At 35.9% G+C, this 16,530-nt stretch overlaps 1 protein-coding gene across 2 annotated transcripts in view; it reads left to right on the forward strand.

Moving 5' to 3' along the window:
- Window positions 1-16,530, forward strand: part of Dhc98D (Dynein heavy chain at 89D) — a 519,777-nt gene that overhangs the window by 479,861 nt on the left and 23,386 nt on the right. Inside the window, exons 72-76 of one of the 2 annotated variants that reach the window (XM_083131330.1) lie at window positions 4,201-4,362; window positions 8,981-9,152; window positions 10,090-10,221; window positions 12,285-12,305; window positions 14,128-14,339. In XM_083131330.1, the coding sequence (XP_082987456.1) occupies window positions 4,201-4,362; window positions 8,981-9,152; window positions 10,090-10,221; window positions 12,285-12,305; window positions 14,128-14,339 (699 nt within the window). The remainder of the gene's footprint in view (window positions 1-4,200; window positions 4,363-8,980; window positions 9,153-10,089; window positions 10,222-12,284; window positions 12,306-14,127; window positions 14,340-16,530) is intronic. The other variant, XM_083131320.1, reaches the window with a different exon arrangement.

Here is a 16,530-nt window from a genome sequence, read left to right on the forward strand (position 1 = left end):
AACAATACATAAAATCAATATCAGCAAGAAAATACAGTCGTTTAAAATTAGCCAAGAAAATAAATAATAAAATAAAATAACAAACTGTGCTGTAGCCTTTATGTTTGTGTGACTGATATAATTAAAATACACATTTCATATATTTTTTATTTTAAAAATGCCTTCTCTATCGTAATGTATTTCTTTTATGAACCTTTAAAAAAAATTGAAATGCACGAATATAAGAGCAAAGAGAGAACACAAAAATATGTTTTCCTTGATAAAACAAAACATTCTCCAGTGACATTTCATCCCTATGTCGTCACAGTTTTACAACCACTCCGGCTTGCCAAAAAGGGATGGGAAGCGGGCGGGAAACACCAATCAAGTCAACGGACCTTGCATGGAACATGTGGTGGTTTTGTTTTGTATTGTGCCGTAGTTGTGTATTATCCATCGAGAAAGAACTCTTGTAGTCTGTAAGATTTATTGATTGATTGATTTCATTTATTTTACTTTGCGTTTTGTGCCTCTTGGCTAATTTGCAAAGATGGGGATGAGTGATGAAATGATGAAATTCATGAGTGGACATTCACAAACAACCAAGCCCGAGTGGGATTCGAACCTGGGACCCTTGGCTTCGCAGCGCGATGTGCTAACCACTCGACCACAGTCATTCACAAATTTGTCACGAAAACAAGGAGGCTCGAGTTTATATACAAGTAAGGTGCGGCGTTTTATATTAAATGCCTATTTTACTTTGTAATTTGTGCATGTCAATTTGTTATACAGGGTGGCTCAATAAGTCACTTAACACCCTCAGTACAAGGCCACTGCGGCATGGAATTTGAAATTGGCGATGACCAATCATTGCCTGGCCAAGGGGGAACCACATTGACGCCACCCACACGGTCGGCGGCCATCTTGATGTCCGCCATCTTGAATTCAACTTCAGAATTTTAAATGGGAAGGGGGTGTTAGAAAAATGCCTTAAAATTTGTTTAGCGCATCGGTAATGCATCGAGATCAAAGTGACGTCTAGGGAGAGACGTTCGCATGCCATTGCACATTATTTTAATCGGATACATCCATGAAGAGCTGCTCATTATGAATGGTTGTCGCGAACAATTTACAGTGTGACGCTTCCATTGAATTAAAAGTCCTTCACAGTGACAAGGCTAATGTTTATGTTCATAAGGAAGTTCATAAACAGAATATTCGATGCTTTTTATCTGATAACCCATTTTTGACAGATCAAAGCTGAATGGTTAGTGTTGGTAAGTTAATGGTGTGACGTGCTGTGTGGAAAACGATTGGTTAGTCAATTTTCCATCAAAGGAACCTTAAATGCTTAGGGCTACTTGGATTTGTTAAATAAACAGTTTTTTTCATCCTTGCTTATGGAAGAAGGTACTTTTTACAGAGTTTTTTCAATAGGGAAGAACACCAGAACACTTATGGGAACGTTATGAACCAGTTTTTGTCCAAAGTTATTTATCAGATGACAAGGGTCACATATTCTGTTTATGAACTTCCTTCTGAACATAAACATTAGCCTTGTCACTGTGAAGGACTTTTAATTCAATGGAAGCGTCACACTGTAAATTGTTCGCGACAACCATTCATAATGAGCAGCTCTTCATGGATGTATCCGATTAAAATAATGTGCAATGGTATGGGAACGTCTCTCCCTAGACGTCACTTTGATCTCGATGCATTACCGAAGCGCTAAACAAATTTTAAGGCATTTTTCTAACACCTCGAAAAGGAGCTAATTGGTACAAGAATTCAGTCATAACTTTTTATTGGTTAAAGATACGTCGAAAAAACCTTCACCATTGCATTTCTCGTGAAATTTTAGCCCATTTTGATATTTTGCACGACACCCTTCCCATTTAAAAATCGGAAGTTGAATTCAAGATGGCGGTCATCAAGATGGCCGCCGACCGTGTGGGTGGCGTCAATGTGGTTCCCCCTTGGCCTGATAAAGATTGGTCATCACCATTTCCATGTTGCGCGCTGCAGTGGCCTTGTACTGGGGGTGTTAAGTGACTTATTGAGCCACCCTGTATTTAATTACAGGAATACAACATTTTGCAATGATTCTGAAAATGTGACAAGTGACTATCGATGAAGTGGCAAGTCATCTGCGTATTAGTCCCCCTTATTGTGATTCAAGCTTTTGATGGATTCAGCCCCCAGTACACCTTCAGACAACAAAAAAAATGCATCACTGCTTGCTGTTTCTCTTTGGTGCATGTCGAGAGTGGCACGACCATATTTACTCGCAACAACAAGAGAACAAAATTAGTGATAAAAATGAATTGTGTGCTAAGGTGATGGGTGATGACAAACTCTTATTGACATGCATGAGTAGAAACCAGTTTGGCCAACTGCCGTCTCAGTGGCTGAACACGTTAAGTGGTCAACTTTCAGACTAAGGGTGAAGTTCCCACTTTTGAATCTCAGTCTGGGCATGGGTGTTATTTGTGAGTAACCCTTCATCACTTTCATTCAATCATCACTCATCTTCATCATTGTGATTATACTCCATGAGGCCTTAGAAAGATCGCTTCACGGGCTTGCAGCAGACGACAATATGGGGGTGTGTCTGCGAGAACCAATCAGGTCCACGAATGAGCGAGCCCGGTTGCCACAGCTAGCTCGCTGCACCCTTCTGGAAGGGTGAGTGACCTCTGCCTGTTGCTACCTTGGCCTGTTTGTTCGACTGAGGAGCAGACGACACGAGAGTATTGGCAATAGTGTGCGAGCGACGTCTGCTGTTAGCCTGCAAAACGCTCTTTCTGAGGCCTCCTGCAGTATAGCCAAAAGTTGCAGGGAAGCAATGCTATATAACAAAAATACAAAATGCAAAGTATGGCCAAGTTAAAGAAAATTATAGCAAAAGTGCATAGAATTCTTGATTGACTCTCGTGTGTCAATATATGGAACCTCGATTTTACGTTGCCAGATTTTACATTTTCCCACATTAAACATTCAATCTTGTTGGTCCCAACATAGCAAAAGGTTATAAAGTTTTCCTCAATTTTACATTTTCCCGTATTTTAAGTTTTTTTCAGGTTGGTCCCTCTGAAAAACATAAAATTGAGGTTCCATTGTGTATATATACACACATATTAAATGAAAATAAAATAGGAAACACTCACCAGATACTGGACATCTTTTAAATTTTGATGACCATATCTTCAAACGTAGGTAACAGCAAAACAGAAATAAGTGTTGGACCTACAAGGCTGCCAGGGGTAGAGTGAAGATGCAGTTGGCATTGAAAAATGTGGTTGTCTCGCCTGGCTTGTCGAACATCTTGAGTGGTAAGGTGTGATGTGTGTGTGTTAGGGGGGTGGAAGTAATGTGAGGGGAAAGAGAAGAGTTTGATATGGTGATGTGGGGTGGAGATGGTACCTGGTTCAGAAAGTAACTCTGTAGTTTTATACAGGCCAGGGAGTGTGATTACACTCATGATATGTTAATCCCTCTCCCAGCTCTTCTGCACTGATATGTTAGTGGATTTGGATAAGAGTTGGGTGATTGCTACCTGGAAGCAATCATCAAGAGGGGCATTGTGCTCTTTGTGTGGATGGTGACAATGGAGTGAAGCTTTTAGGTGGAAGAGGGGTAATTGTTTATCCTATCATTAAGGGTTATGGATATTTTCCCCAGGTAAAAGCCAACTCAGATGTTGCAGGCGAGAATATAGATCTACACACATCACCTCCAAAAGAATAAAACAAAAAGAAAAAAGGTCAGGATCGGAAATCTAAGACCCTACCTTTCCATCTCTCTCTTCCCATATACCTTTAGGGAAGTTGCAATGAGCACGGAGAACTTTACCCGTACCCTTACCTATTCTGCCTTCAGAGCAAGTGATCCACAAATTCCTTGAAACTTCCAGTTTCTATCTTTACAAAATTTGTTTAATTCTGCATAATTTTTTTTATTTAGTATTTGACCCTAGAAATGCAGATAGACAAATAATGAAGCAAATTATAAGCAATGAACATGTGATAAATATATATGTTGATATAATTTAAAAGTATATTTAATTCTAAGTGAGCTCTAGGAAACAATTAAAAATTATCATAAAGTTTTTGCTCCTCCATTTCTGAACTCTCCATATAATGTATTTACTCATTGTTTAAGTTAAAAAAAATATTTGTTTTGAAGATGTTTATTTTATAAAAATGTTGTTTGCTTCCATAGGAACGAAGGAAGTATGGGAAAATTGGTTGGAATATAAATTATGATTTCAATGAAACTGATTTCAATGTTTGTGTCCAAATATTGGATACATATCTAACAAAAGCTTACACTGCAAGAGATCTACGAATTCCTTGGAACAGTCTTAAATATTTAATAGGAGAGGTAAATATTTCTAATTTCTAGACACTCCATTTGTACTTTTTAATATTTGTCGTATGTCTCATTAGATATTGACCCTCCAGGAAGACATAAACTGAGTGACAAATGTGCCATTCACTTGATTTATTTTTCTCATGTGTGTGATAAAATTAAATTGTAACATTCTCCTCCACACTAACTTCTAGTAACAGAAATTAAAAGGCAACAGCATGTGCTATAGTATACCTCATAAATTATCCCGCATATGTAACTCAGTGAAAATGAAAGAATAGGTAATGTTACCATCCTAGGAGCAGTGGTAGAGCAATTGCATGTTTCAAAGGTTTAGTTTGGAAGATTGACATATACAGGGTGACTGGTAATTCGATGTATTCCCTGAAAGGGGTTAAAGTAGAGACAATTTGCAATAAATTTGACCATATGATACCCCGTCCGAAAATTAGTAGTTTTCGAGATAATCGAATTTCAATTGTTTTTTTAAAAAATGACAATTTTCCACATAAAAAGATGAATTGAGAAAAAAACTACTCATTGTATGGAACTTATTTCAGCGTTTTCTGATAGCTAACAAATAAGTGGTTCCTTTAAAAAAAAGTTTTTCCCAAATAACAATCACATGTAAGTAACGGGTGGGTCTAAACTTACAAGTCATGATAGAAAAATGCACTCTTAGTTTACTTGGCAACGTATTAATAAAAAAACTGGTATGACACGAAGCGTACAAATTACTTAAATTACTTCCTTGTGTCATCTGCTATCCAACACGGTACAAATGTTGCTAACATTCACATTTGTGTACAAGAAATAATACTTCATTCATCTTCATGTGCATGGAAACAATGAACAATACAATTAAAGAACATTACACGTCTTGCTCAAAGTGGACACCTCCGTTACGAATGCAGGCACGCAGGTTTTTTGGACATTTGGTCTCTTAACTTGTGATGTGATGGTGTCCTTGGTGTGTTGACCAGCTGTTGAGATCCTCTCCCTGAGCTCTTCTTGCGACTTTACCGTTGTCTTGTCATGTGGCTCCAAATGTAAAAGTCGCAAGGCGTCAAATCGATCGGGGGATCGAGCTGGGCAGTCATCATGCTGATAAATCATGTCACATCTTGTAGCTAGAGGCACATCCTCCAACAACATTGCCATCCCGTTCCTCAAAAAATGTTCATAAGTGATGCCATTTAAGATTTGGGGTAGGAAAAATGGCTGGATCAAATGATTGTTGATGACGCCCATCCATACTTCTGCCTGGGCGTGCGACAGTGGCTGGATGAAAATTACCCAAAGAAATGGATTGACCGAGGCTGCCCGATTCGCTGGCCGGCTCGATCCCCCGATTTCACGCCTAGCGACTTTTACATTTGGAGCCACATGACAAGACAACGGTAAACTCGCAAGAAGAGCTCAGGGAGAGGATCTCAACAGCTGGTCAACACATCAAGGACACCATCACATCACAAATTAAGAGACCAAATGTCCGTAAAACCCTGCGTGCCTGCATTCGTAACGGAGGTGCCCACTTTGAGCAAGACGTGTAATGTTCTTTAATTGTATTGTTCATTGTTTCCATGCACATGAAGATGAATGAAGTATTATTTCTTGTACACAAATGTGAATGTTAGCAACATTTGTACCTTGTTGGATAGCAGATGACACAAGGAAGTAATTTAAGTAATTTGTACGCTTCGTGTCATACCATTTTTTTTATTAATACGTTGCCAAGTAAACTAAGAGTGCATTTTTTTATCATGACTTGTAAGTTTAGACCCACCCGTTACTTACATGTGATTGTTATTTGGGAAAAACTTTTTTTTAGAGGAACCACTTATTTGTTAGCTATCAGAAAACGCTGAAATAAGTTCCATACAATGAGTAGTTTTTTCTCAATTCATCTTTTTATGTGGAAAATTGTCATTTTTTTAAAAAAACAATTGAAATTCGATTATCTCGAAAACTACTAATTTTCGGACGGGGTATCATATGGTCAAATTTATTGCAAATTGTCTCTACTTTAACCCCTTTCAGGGAATACATCGAATTACCAGTCACCCTGTATATTCCAAACATAAGGTTACTTTGGTACATGACTTGTTAAATACTTACATTCAAACACAAACATACAGTCATGGACACTTCTGGGTTGTAACGATTCCATTGAAAGTTAATGGATTTGTTATAACCCAGAAGTGTCCATGACTGTACAAAAGGGGGACTATATAATGCTAATCTTAAAGTAAGCTCTTTTGAATTTATGTTTTAAGTCCACTTCTGGCACAGAGAGGCTAATCAGGACTGGACCTACAGTTTAAAGTGGAATTCCAACTACGAGGGAGTACCCAAAAGAAATCGGAAAGCATATCTGGCAGGATATGACGTGCCAGTGTGCTGAGCACCGTTGCCCTGTGTAGACGTGGAGCTGTGCTGAGCCGCACGTTCTTTGTGTTGTCAAATGTTTGCTGCAAATTTTGCTATGGCAGATCAGAAGGAACAGAGAGTGTGTGTGAAATTTTGTTTCCTATTAGGGAAAACTGCAGCTGAGACTGTAGTGATGCTTAAAAAAGCATTTAAAGAAGACACCTTCGGTAAAACACAAGTGTATGAGTGGTTTGCATGTTTCAAAAAGGGGGTAATGTCAGTGGAAGACCAGCCGCAATCTGGACGACCTGCCACAACAAGAAATGACGAAAACATTGAAAAAGTGCAAGGGATTTTTCACAAGGAATTTGTTCCTCAAGGTCAAACTGTTAATCAGTATTTCTACATGGGTGTGTTGAGGCGATTGCGTGAAAATTGCGGCAAAAACGTCCAGAAATGTGGAAGCGTGGCGACTGGTTGCTCCACCACGACAATGCCCCAGCCCACACAGCTGTGCGTGTCGAACAGTTTTTGGCGAGAAACACGATGCCCGTTGTTCCTCACCCTCCGTATTCACCGGATCTTGCACCTTGTGATTTTTTTTATTCCCCCGCATGGCGCTCCAGGCCTTGAACAATATCCCAGCAAAAATGTTTCAAGCAATGGGAACGTCGTTTGGATAAGTGCATCGTGTCAAATGGACAATACTTTGAAGGAGACTAAGGTATTTGTAACTCAAAGTTAATAACACTCATATTTTTTGGCATATTCCGGCAATTTTTTTTTGACAAAATTCTGGTTTCTTTTGGGTATGCCCTCGTATGTGACTCCATTGAGTATCGAACCCAGAACGTATTGATTGCAAAGTGATAGTGTTACCACTATGCCATTAAGAAGGCCCAAGTAAGCTATTTTGAAATTACTTGTAAGGAATGAAATAATGTATACTATGCCATCAGCTGTTCCCTTTAATTCAGTAGTTTTAACATCCAAACATACACATAATACTGATTACCTGTAAGTTTTTTTGTTGTGTCATGTAAAAAAAAAGGTTGAAGTCTTGTGAATTAATGTCAGGGTAATGATGTATATGTTTTGTATTTTTACATACATTGTAATCAAACCTGTTCAAACAAATTGTACAAATGTCAGCATCACATATACTTGTCAGGATTTCTGGTAAATTTTCAGCAAGAAGAATATGTATTTATTATATAATATCCTTAAGACTTATCTATCTTGAATTAAGACAATTGAAGGGCCAGGGGGAAAAACGATGAATGTCGATTTTTCGCCCATTTTGAGATCGCAACGCCATCTGATAGTTCAGAAGCTGTACTATAAGAATGAGAACGGCCTTGGTTTGGAAACGATGAGAAGTGCCTGAAAAACGCATTATTATTTTGGCATATATTAACGTTCTTATGGAAAGAAATACTTTGTTTTTCATTTCCTGGTAAATTGTCTCGAATGAACATTCATCGTTTTTCCCCCTGGCCCTTCAATTGTAATGAGAAATTACACCTATGCATAAGAAACTCTTGTAGAATATCACCTTTTAGCTGGCTATCAGCTGGCATGCTAATCTTGAAGGTGATATCTGAAAATGATAAGCAGGGAACGGATTTATATGTAGTAAAAATATGCTAAATATGTAAATATATATTTAGTTATTTTCACCAAAATATGGAGTTAAATATAAATTTTAAGTATTTAATACATGAGCTACATCAAATACAGTATGCTTACATTGACACTAATTGTGAAACAATACAAAATGTTTTTTTCATTTTGTTTCCCAAATAATGAATCACAAAATCTTGTTGTAAGTGTCCAAATGTGAATTCCCTTCTGTTGTCTCCCAAGATGGATTTATATTGACTAAAACTGTGTTCAGTATCACGAGAAGTAATGGGAATGTATTTCATATTTGTCAGTTATTCGGAAGAAATTCACGCAACTGTTTTGGTCACAGTAGGACATGTAGTTATTGCCTGAATATGAAGTATACATATATTGAGAAATGTTCTGAAATAGGGAAATAATATGTAAAAATAACTCAAATATGTCAGATATGAGCCAAAACCTAATATATGTACAAATATGGAAAATAAAAACTGAATTTTCGAGTCTACATACCATGATGCACAAAGATAATACAAAATATAACTGATTTCAGCTTCATACATAAATATATCTATTTACATGTAAATCCGTTCCCTGATGATAAGCATATGTAAAGCATTCTTTTCTATTGCAGGTGATGTATGGTGGTCGTGTTATTGACAATTTTGATCGGCGAATTGTGGATACATACATGAATGAATATATGGGTGACTTCCTATTTGATGTTTTTCAACCATTCCATTTTTATCAAGATGACAAACTTAACTATGAAATACCCCCAGATGGTTACAGAGAAGAGTATATAGGTAAGATTAAAATACATTACTGTAACTCTAGTTTTGAAATCAGTTACTTATGGTTTTCTTTTTTTTTATGCTAGAGATGCTCACCAGTAACCATCTTTTATTTTTTAAATAACATGAGCCTTGTCCTTGATTTGATTCCATTCTGTTTTTTGACCTCATATTTCTGCTTCATTGGATTAATTTCAGTGTTGAGGATGAATAGTAATTAATCATGTGAAAGAATAAATACAAGAAATAACACCCATGCCCTGGGCAGTAGTTGTATCCAGAACCTTTCATAGAAGCATTATGAGTCCAGAAATCAACAAGTTCTGCCAAGTTCTTTAGAGGGTGTAAACATGTCCCTAGCTATTTTATTAATAAAGCAATGAATGTTGCATTACTTTTCTTAACATTTTGAGTTTAAAGTGTTTCTCAAACTTTAGTGTTAAATGCATTTAAAATATGTAGAGGGAGAGAATTCTGGTCCTCAATTTTTCATCCATAAGGCATGTAATTTATATATTTGTTTATTATCCATATTTCTATATTATGCATATTATTTGTAGAGCCCTTATGTAACCTAATGGTTAGCTCTCTCTTGCTTTTTGTGCAAGTGGTCCAACGTTCGATTCCCAGTGAGAGCTACTTGAAGGCAATAGTAGACTCCAGTCTTGAAAGCCAGAAAACAGCATCACTTTTTATAGATGCAAAAATAATACATGGTTATTTTACAGAAGTGTAGAATGACTAGTCATGTATAGGTGTGTGTGGGGGTTTATCTTGGCTTGAGAAAGTTCTGGGAACCAGGACAAAACGTCGCATGAAAAATAAAATAAAACCAATTAAAAATAACCGTATATTATTTTGCAGAAATTCAAAATATTTGATTTGGTTGTCATTTATTATTTGTGTCACTTATGATAGCTGAAACATAGATTCTCTCAATCTCTTGTAGAAGCTATTGAGCAGTTGCCTCTTGTGAACAGCCCAGAAGTCTTTGGGCTTCATCCAAATGCCGAAATCGGTTACTACACTCAGTCTGTTAAAGGAATGTGGCAGCAACTAGTGGAACTTCAGCCACAAACAGGTAATTGCTTTCCCTTTGCTGTTTTATTGATGATCAAAAATATAAAACATGTAATATCATGTAGTGCCAACTTAATTATTAAGGAATTTAAACTTTCACAACAGTTTTTTCATAACCATGAAATGAAAACACCTTATTGCAGTGTGCTTTGTTTTCATTCAACATTCTAACGAAAAAACAAACATTGGTCTTCTTCAGGAAGCAGCAGATAATTCTTTAGATAAAATTACATGTATTAAAAGGTAAATAGGATAAAACAAAGACATGATGTGTCGGTATCATTCATTTTGTCAAATATTTTCAGCACTACCTCACATCATTGTCAGGAGGTACAAAAGTGTCAATACACAGAAAGTGACTGCACATACGTCTTGTTTCTCATTTTGTCTTGTTTTGTTACTTCTATTACTTACTTTCCTTCTTCATTGCTTTCTTTCTTGATTGAAGTTTCTCTCATTGGATGTAGTAATGTATGTAGCCATTCGTATTTTTCTTCTTTTACATCGCTTTTCTGCCACTTTTGGCTAATCGTAACAATGAGAATAAATTGACAAAGGGACACTCAAAAAGAAATACCCATGTCTGGTTAGAACGTGAACCAGGAACTGCCACGATTGTGAGTCAACCACTCAACATGCATGACTTACAGAATGTATATGGATTTGCTATTTTGGTTGCAATTAAATTATTAGAAACACCTTTTAAAATATAAAAAATAATTTATTTATTTATTCTTTTCTCCTCATTTATTCCACTTCCCAATGATGGTAAAAGTGCTGGAAGGAAATTTTTATCTGACATGTTCTTATTGATCAGCATGTATTTATTTGAAAACACATGTTCACATTTGTTACTGACAAACTTTCTAATTTGATCTTCAGTACTCAGTCAAATTCTATAATTAAGAATAATAGTGCTGTGGAGTTCCTGTTGCAAATAGGACAATATACACTGCTCCACAAAACTTAAGGAACACCAAGGGATTATGAGAGCAAGTAGAGTATTAGAGAATAACATTACAATAAAATATCTCTTTTTCACGTCGTCGTCTCAAGTTTATTTAAGCTTTGTCACGCTACACTGACGTACACAGAGAGGGATTGATGAGGCTACAGCCCCATCCGAAATTGAGAAAAACAACCATTTGCGTTCATATGTTCGCAATTTCCATGGAGCATTTGGTCCGGAATTCCTGCTTATGGATGGCAATGCTCCCCCGCATCGCACACGTATTGTGTCAGAATTCCTGAAAACAGATGACATCACCCGTATTAAGTGGCCTGCATGCTCACCGGACCTCAATCCTATCGAGCATGTTTGGGATGCTCTTGATCAGGGGTTATGAACACCAATAAGGTACAGATGCAACATGCAACGAAAATGACCAGCAACATTGCAAAATGGTACACGGGGTGAACCCTGTTTTTGTGTTTGTTCTCTTCTGTTCCCTTGGTGTTCTTTAAGTTTTGTGGAGCAGTGTAAAAGGACTAATAAAATTGTAAGACTGGAGCACTTGCATATGGTTCCATTATCTTATTCCGACTTTTCACCCTGTTGCCATTCTTTGTTGGGAATCTAACATTGAGCATTTAAAATAAGGTTCAAAACCAGCTTTTAAGAAAGGGAAGAGAGAAATAAACTATTGTAACAACTACTGAAAGCTGCTGGTGAAGCAGAAGCATATCTTTGCCATCTTTTATCTGTCTGACCGTCAGGCTTCCTGAGCAACTCAACATTTTAATCAGTTCAATGAATGTGTTTCAATCAGTGAGAAATTGTAATTATGAAAACATTTAAGAATGTATGTGAAAGAACACATATAGGTTTCCAAGTAAGTTGTACTCAAATAATAATGTTAAAACAAATAATGACAAAGTAATTTCAAAGTTTATCTGTAAAAAAAATAGGGGGAATTTGAAGTAACTAAATTATAGAGAACTGTAGATAATATAAAGGAAATAAGTTGGAAGCATGCTCACCTCTGTTGCGTTAGCATATTTTAAATTAACAATCCTCTTACTTAACTATTTAATTCATTATGCTACATAAATCTATACTTTTAGTTGGACGAGGACAAAAAATATGTAAGTATATATTTTTTTTTAAATTCAGCATTAACTTAGGATGGTATGTTAATGGTATTTTTGTTGGAGATTTCTTTAAAAGCATTCAGTTTTTCAAGATCAGAAGCAAGAAAAGCTTAAGATATTTTGTTTTAGTGGGCTAAGAATGGACTCAGTATCATATGAAATTATGAAATTGTGCGTAATTTATGATAAACCTATTGAAGATTGGTTTATTGGTGAAATTACTGATAATTCCACTGATCCAATATATTTATAAATAACTTGTAATTCAGTGCAAAGTCTGACATTTTAGTATTATTATTTTAATATGCATATGTCATACTTTGGTAAGGTAAATGTCAAAATATGGAGTTCTTTTTCAAAGGCAAAATTCACCTCAGTCACCTGGTTACATACATTAATTATGAAGGTTAATGAACCATTCATGTTTTTTTTCAAGGAACATTTAAAATGTTATATTGGATTGGTAGAATATCAGTAATACGTACTGACAAATTTTATATCAGTAGTTTATTGCCATTAGCAAAATTTTCGTATCAGTTCATTCATATTTTATTATAAGCATATAGAATACAAAATTCTAATAAACATTAAAAATCTGTTTGTTTCTATGTATAAGCACAAGTCAAACGAAAGTGAGCCAAGCTGATATTTTTATACAGCAAAACAAGTATTTTTATTCTTATATACAGGGTGGTATTCGTATGGGGGATGGGGGATTTACCCCCTCTGGGTACTTGTGTCCCCCTCTGCTTGATAAATTTTATCCATGGGGGAAATGTTATATGGCATAAAGTCATTATCTCATGCTGTCCCTAGACAGTCAGTAGATTTTCCCCCTCACTGGAAATTTCTTAAATACCACATTGCTTATATACAGAAAGAGAACCATACACATACATACATTGATTGATTTGGTGTTTTTAAGTCCACATTATGCACAGTAAGGCTAATCGGGACAGCACCTACAGTTTAAAGTGGGATCCAGAAACATACATACATACAGTAGTTAGACATCTCCAGTATTATAAATCTTGTGTTGTGACACACCTTTGACAGTTGAAAATCTCACCACACCATGCTGTTCCTCTTTTGGAGTCTCCATTGGGACAGACTGCTGTTTAACATGCACCAACTCCAGAGCCTTGTCATGCGACCATGTGCAGAATGAAAGCGCAGGGGCCGCTGCAGCCAACGCACCTAATGCCACGTAACAGAATGAAACCATTCGCTCCAGGGGAAGGTTGGCTCAGTTTCACTTGCCTCGGCATTATGTAATATATAAAATGAATATTGGGAATGTGATAAAGCTGATTTCTGATGTCTAAATATTGGCAGAAATTGGCCAGGTTGGAATCAACACAAAGCTGATATTTAAGTCAATTCCAACACTCAATTTCTTACATTCAAAAGTTTAATTTTTTTAAAGACATTTTATAATTTTTTTAAAGACATTTTATTATTATTTTTTCAGGTTTGATAAAATGCTGTGTTGTACTGTTCTGTAAGGAAATCACTTAACAAATGTAGTACTTCCTTGTAATGCTGTCAAATTTCATATACTTTCCTTCTGCTTCATATATATGTTAATAACTGCTTCTACAGCCATGTAAAATACCTGAGGATATTATAGTAAATAACTGGAAATTTTATAGAATGTTTATTTTCAGCATCGTTTCTATTCAATAATAATATACATCAGAACTGATAAATTTCTTGCTTTATCACAGCACTGATGAAGAAAGTAAACTATTTGAATCTTTTGACTCTTATGTAATTTTTTTTTTTTTAAATTAACATTTAAATTAATCTTTATCAGGTGAATCGGGAGGTAAAATTAGCAGAGAGAAATTTATTGAGGGTGTTGCGGAAGGCATAATCCGCAAATTACCTAAACTCTTCAGTCCTGAAGACCTAAGAAAGAGACATCCAGCACTACTCACACCAACCGTGATTGTCCTTATTCAAGAACTGGAGCGGTTCAACAAGTTAATCGTCTGCCTATCTCGCACGTTGAATCTTCTAATAAAGGTTAGCATGCCTACTATACTTTTCATTGTGGAGTAAGTACATGAATGCCGTAATAGAACTTGCTGAAAAGTTGTGTGAACATTGCAGCTCAACTAGGGATCGAATCTGGTCTTTGGCATTCTGTGCCATTGCTCTACCAATCCAACTTCTAGCTTTCCCACACTTTCTGCAACATGTAGTGGACATTGTAAACTTACACAGAGATTTGGAAATTGTAGAAACTGAGCAGAGGCCATGGGTTGGCTGATAGCTCAGTGGACAGACACACAATGGGGTCCCAGGTTCTCAGCCTGGGCCTGGGTGTTCTTTGGGAGTGTCCCTTTAGGAATTTCACCATAAAATCACTTATCCTCATCTTCATGATTAGTCAAAAGTGATAAAAAAAGATCTAAATAAGAAAAAATTAAACCATTGGCGCACAATGGAAAAAATGCAGGTTTCATCCCTGGTTGAGCCACTCATTTTACAAAACTTCAGTATTTTTTTTTATATATATCCTCTGTGCCACAAGCTATTTCTCATAGTATCTAACTAGTTTTGGTAAGTTAAAATAATTTATTGTTGTTGGAAGAACATAATACCAGGTGTTTCATAAATAATTGAGTAAAACATTCAAATGCTGATGAAGGCAAAATTTATTGTATGGTATATATTGAGGGGTTACAAAAATTTATTGCAAGTAAAACTACTGAACTTCTGTTACCATCTCCTCAGAGAGGAAATTATTGATAGAAATGGATATTCCGTAATTGACGTAAATAAACTTTCTCCTCCATTGAAAGGAAATTAGAGATAAGGTGTGTGTTGGTCGCCTCATCACAGATTTGAACAAAGCTGTGGCATTTCAATCAATGTTTAGTGTGCACATGCCATTGGCTGGAATACCACTTTACGAACTGTAGGACCAATTCTGATTAGTCATTTTTTTTAATTGCATGTATAGTTTACAATTGATATTTTATTCATTATAATTTAGGCTGTATTAAAGGATGTACAGGGTGGCTACTCACCAGGAATTCCTTGAATTCCAGGAATTATGTGTGAATTATTGGCTCCGGGAATTATGCGTGAATTCTATGTGAATTTTTCTCCGTAGATGTGAAAAATTGCAACTTTTATTAATCCAAATCCCATTGAATTTATAAATGCTTTGAGACAAGTTTTTCACAGTTTAACTTTTATTTTTATCGAGGAAGGAAAAGAAAAGAAAGCTGCATGGAAAATAAAACAGAATTCTCTCAATCCATTTACTTTGTTAAGGCCCTTTGCAGAACAATCTATCTGACAGACGGAAGATTATTGCAAGATAAGATATCTTGAAGTTGATTAGGTAAATTTGAGTTTGAAATTCTTATGCAAGTAATCATTTTTCGTAGATTAGTATTTCGTAACATTTGAGACTTGTGTGTGTAGATGTTTTTCTAGTCTGAGTAAGTGAAATGGTAAATGTAAACTATGCACCTTGAATTAAATGAAGGGCTCGGGTGTAAAACATGGTAAGTGACATTTCGGTCATTTCTAAGTTCATTAAGAAAATAGATTATTAGGAGTAATACTGTAGATAAATTGTTTTTGTTTTGTGTTTACCAATTTCAGAAGGCTTCACCGAGTCCAATGCAAATTGTTTGACATGGAAATTTCACTCGAAAATTGAAGGATGGCACATTTTACTTTGTATCTCAAATATGACCAAAATGTTACTTACCATGTTTTACACCTGAGCCCTTCAAATATTTCAAATATATCTTGATTCCTCCTATACCTTTTAATTGGATTGAATTAGAATTTTTGGATGCATTGCAATCAAATAGATTGTTAATATATTTGTAAAAAAAACTAAATATGCTGACCAAGGCAGTAATTTATTTTATTAAAAAACATAAACTAACGTAACGTTTCAACCTTCTAGCAAGGTCTTCTTCAGACTCTGTATCAAGTACAAAAGTAACCAGATACAACAAGAAGGGTAATATATATACACAAACATTACTCCCTCCAGACTATTTAGAAAGTTGTTTGGAACTTTCTAGCAGATGACTTTCACTTTCCAACTTTACTTTCACCTAAAAGGCTAAACACTTCCATATAGAATGTGGTTGGACTTTTTAATCTCACGCTCTTTTCCCTTCATTTTTCTTCCTTCTCCTCTCCTCTTTTTCTCTTGTCCTTTCCACTCTTTCCAACATCTTCT

The sequence above is a fragment of the Lepisma saccharinum genome, chromosome 1 (genome assembly GCF_977018435.1).
Source record: "Lepisma saccharinum chromosome 1, izLepSacc3.1, whole genome shotgun sequence".
Taxonomy (NCBI): domain Eukaryota; kingdom Metazoa; phylum Arthropoda; class Insecta; order Zygentoma; family Lepismatidae; genus Lepisma; species Lepisma saccharinum.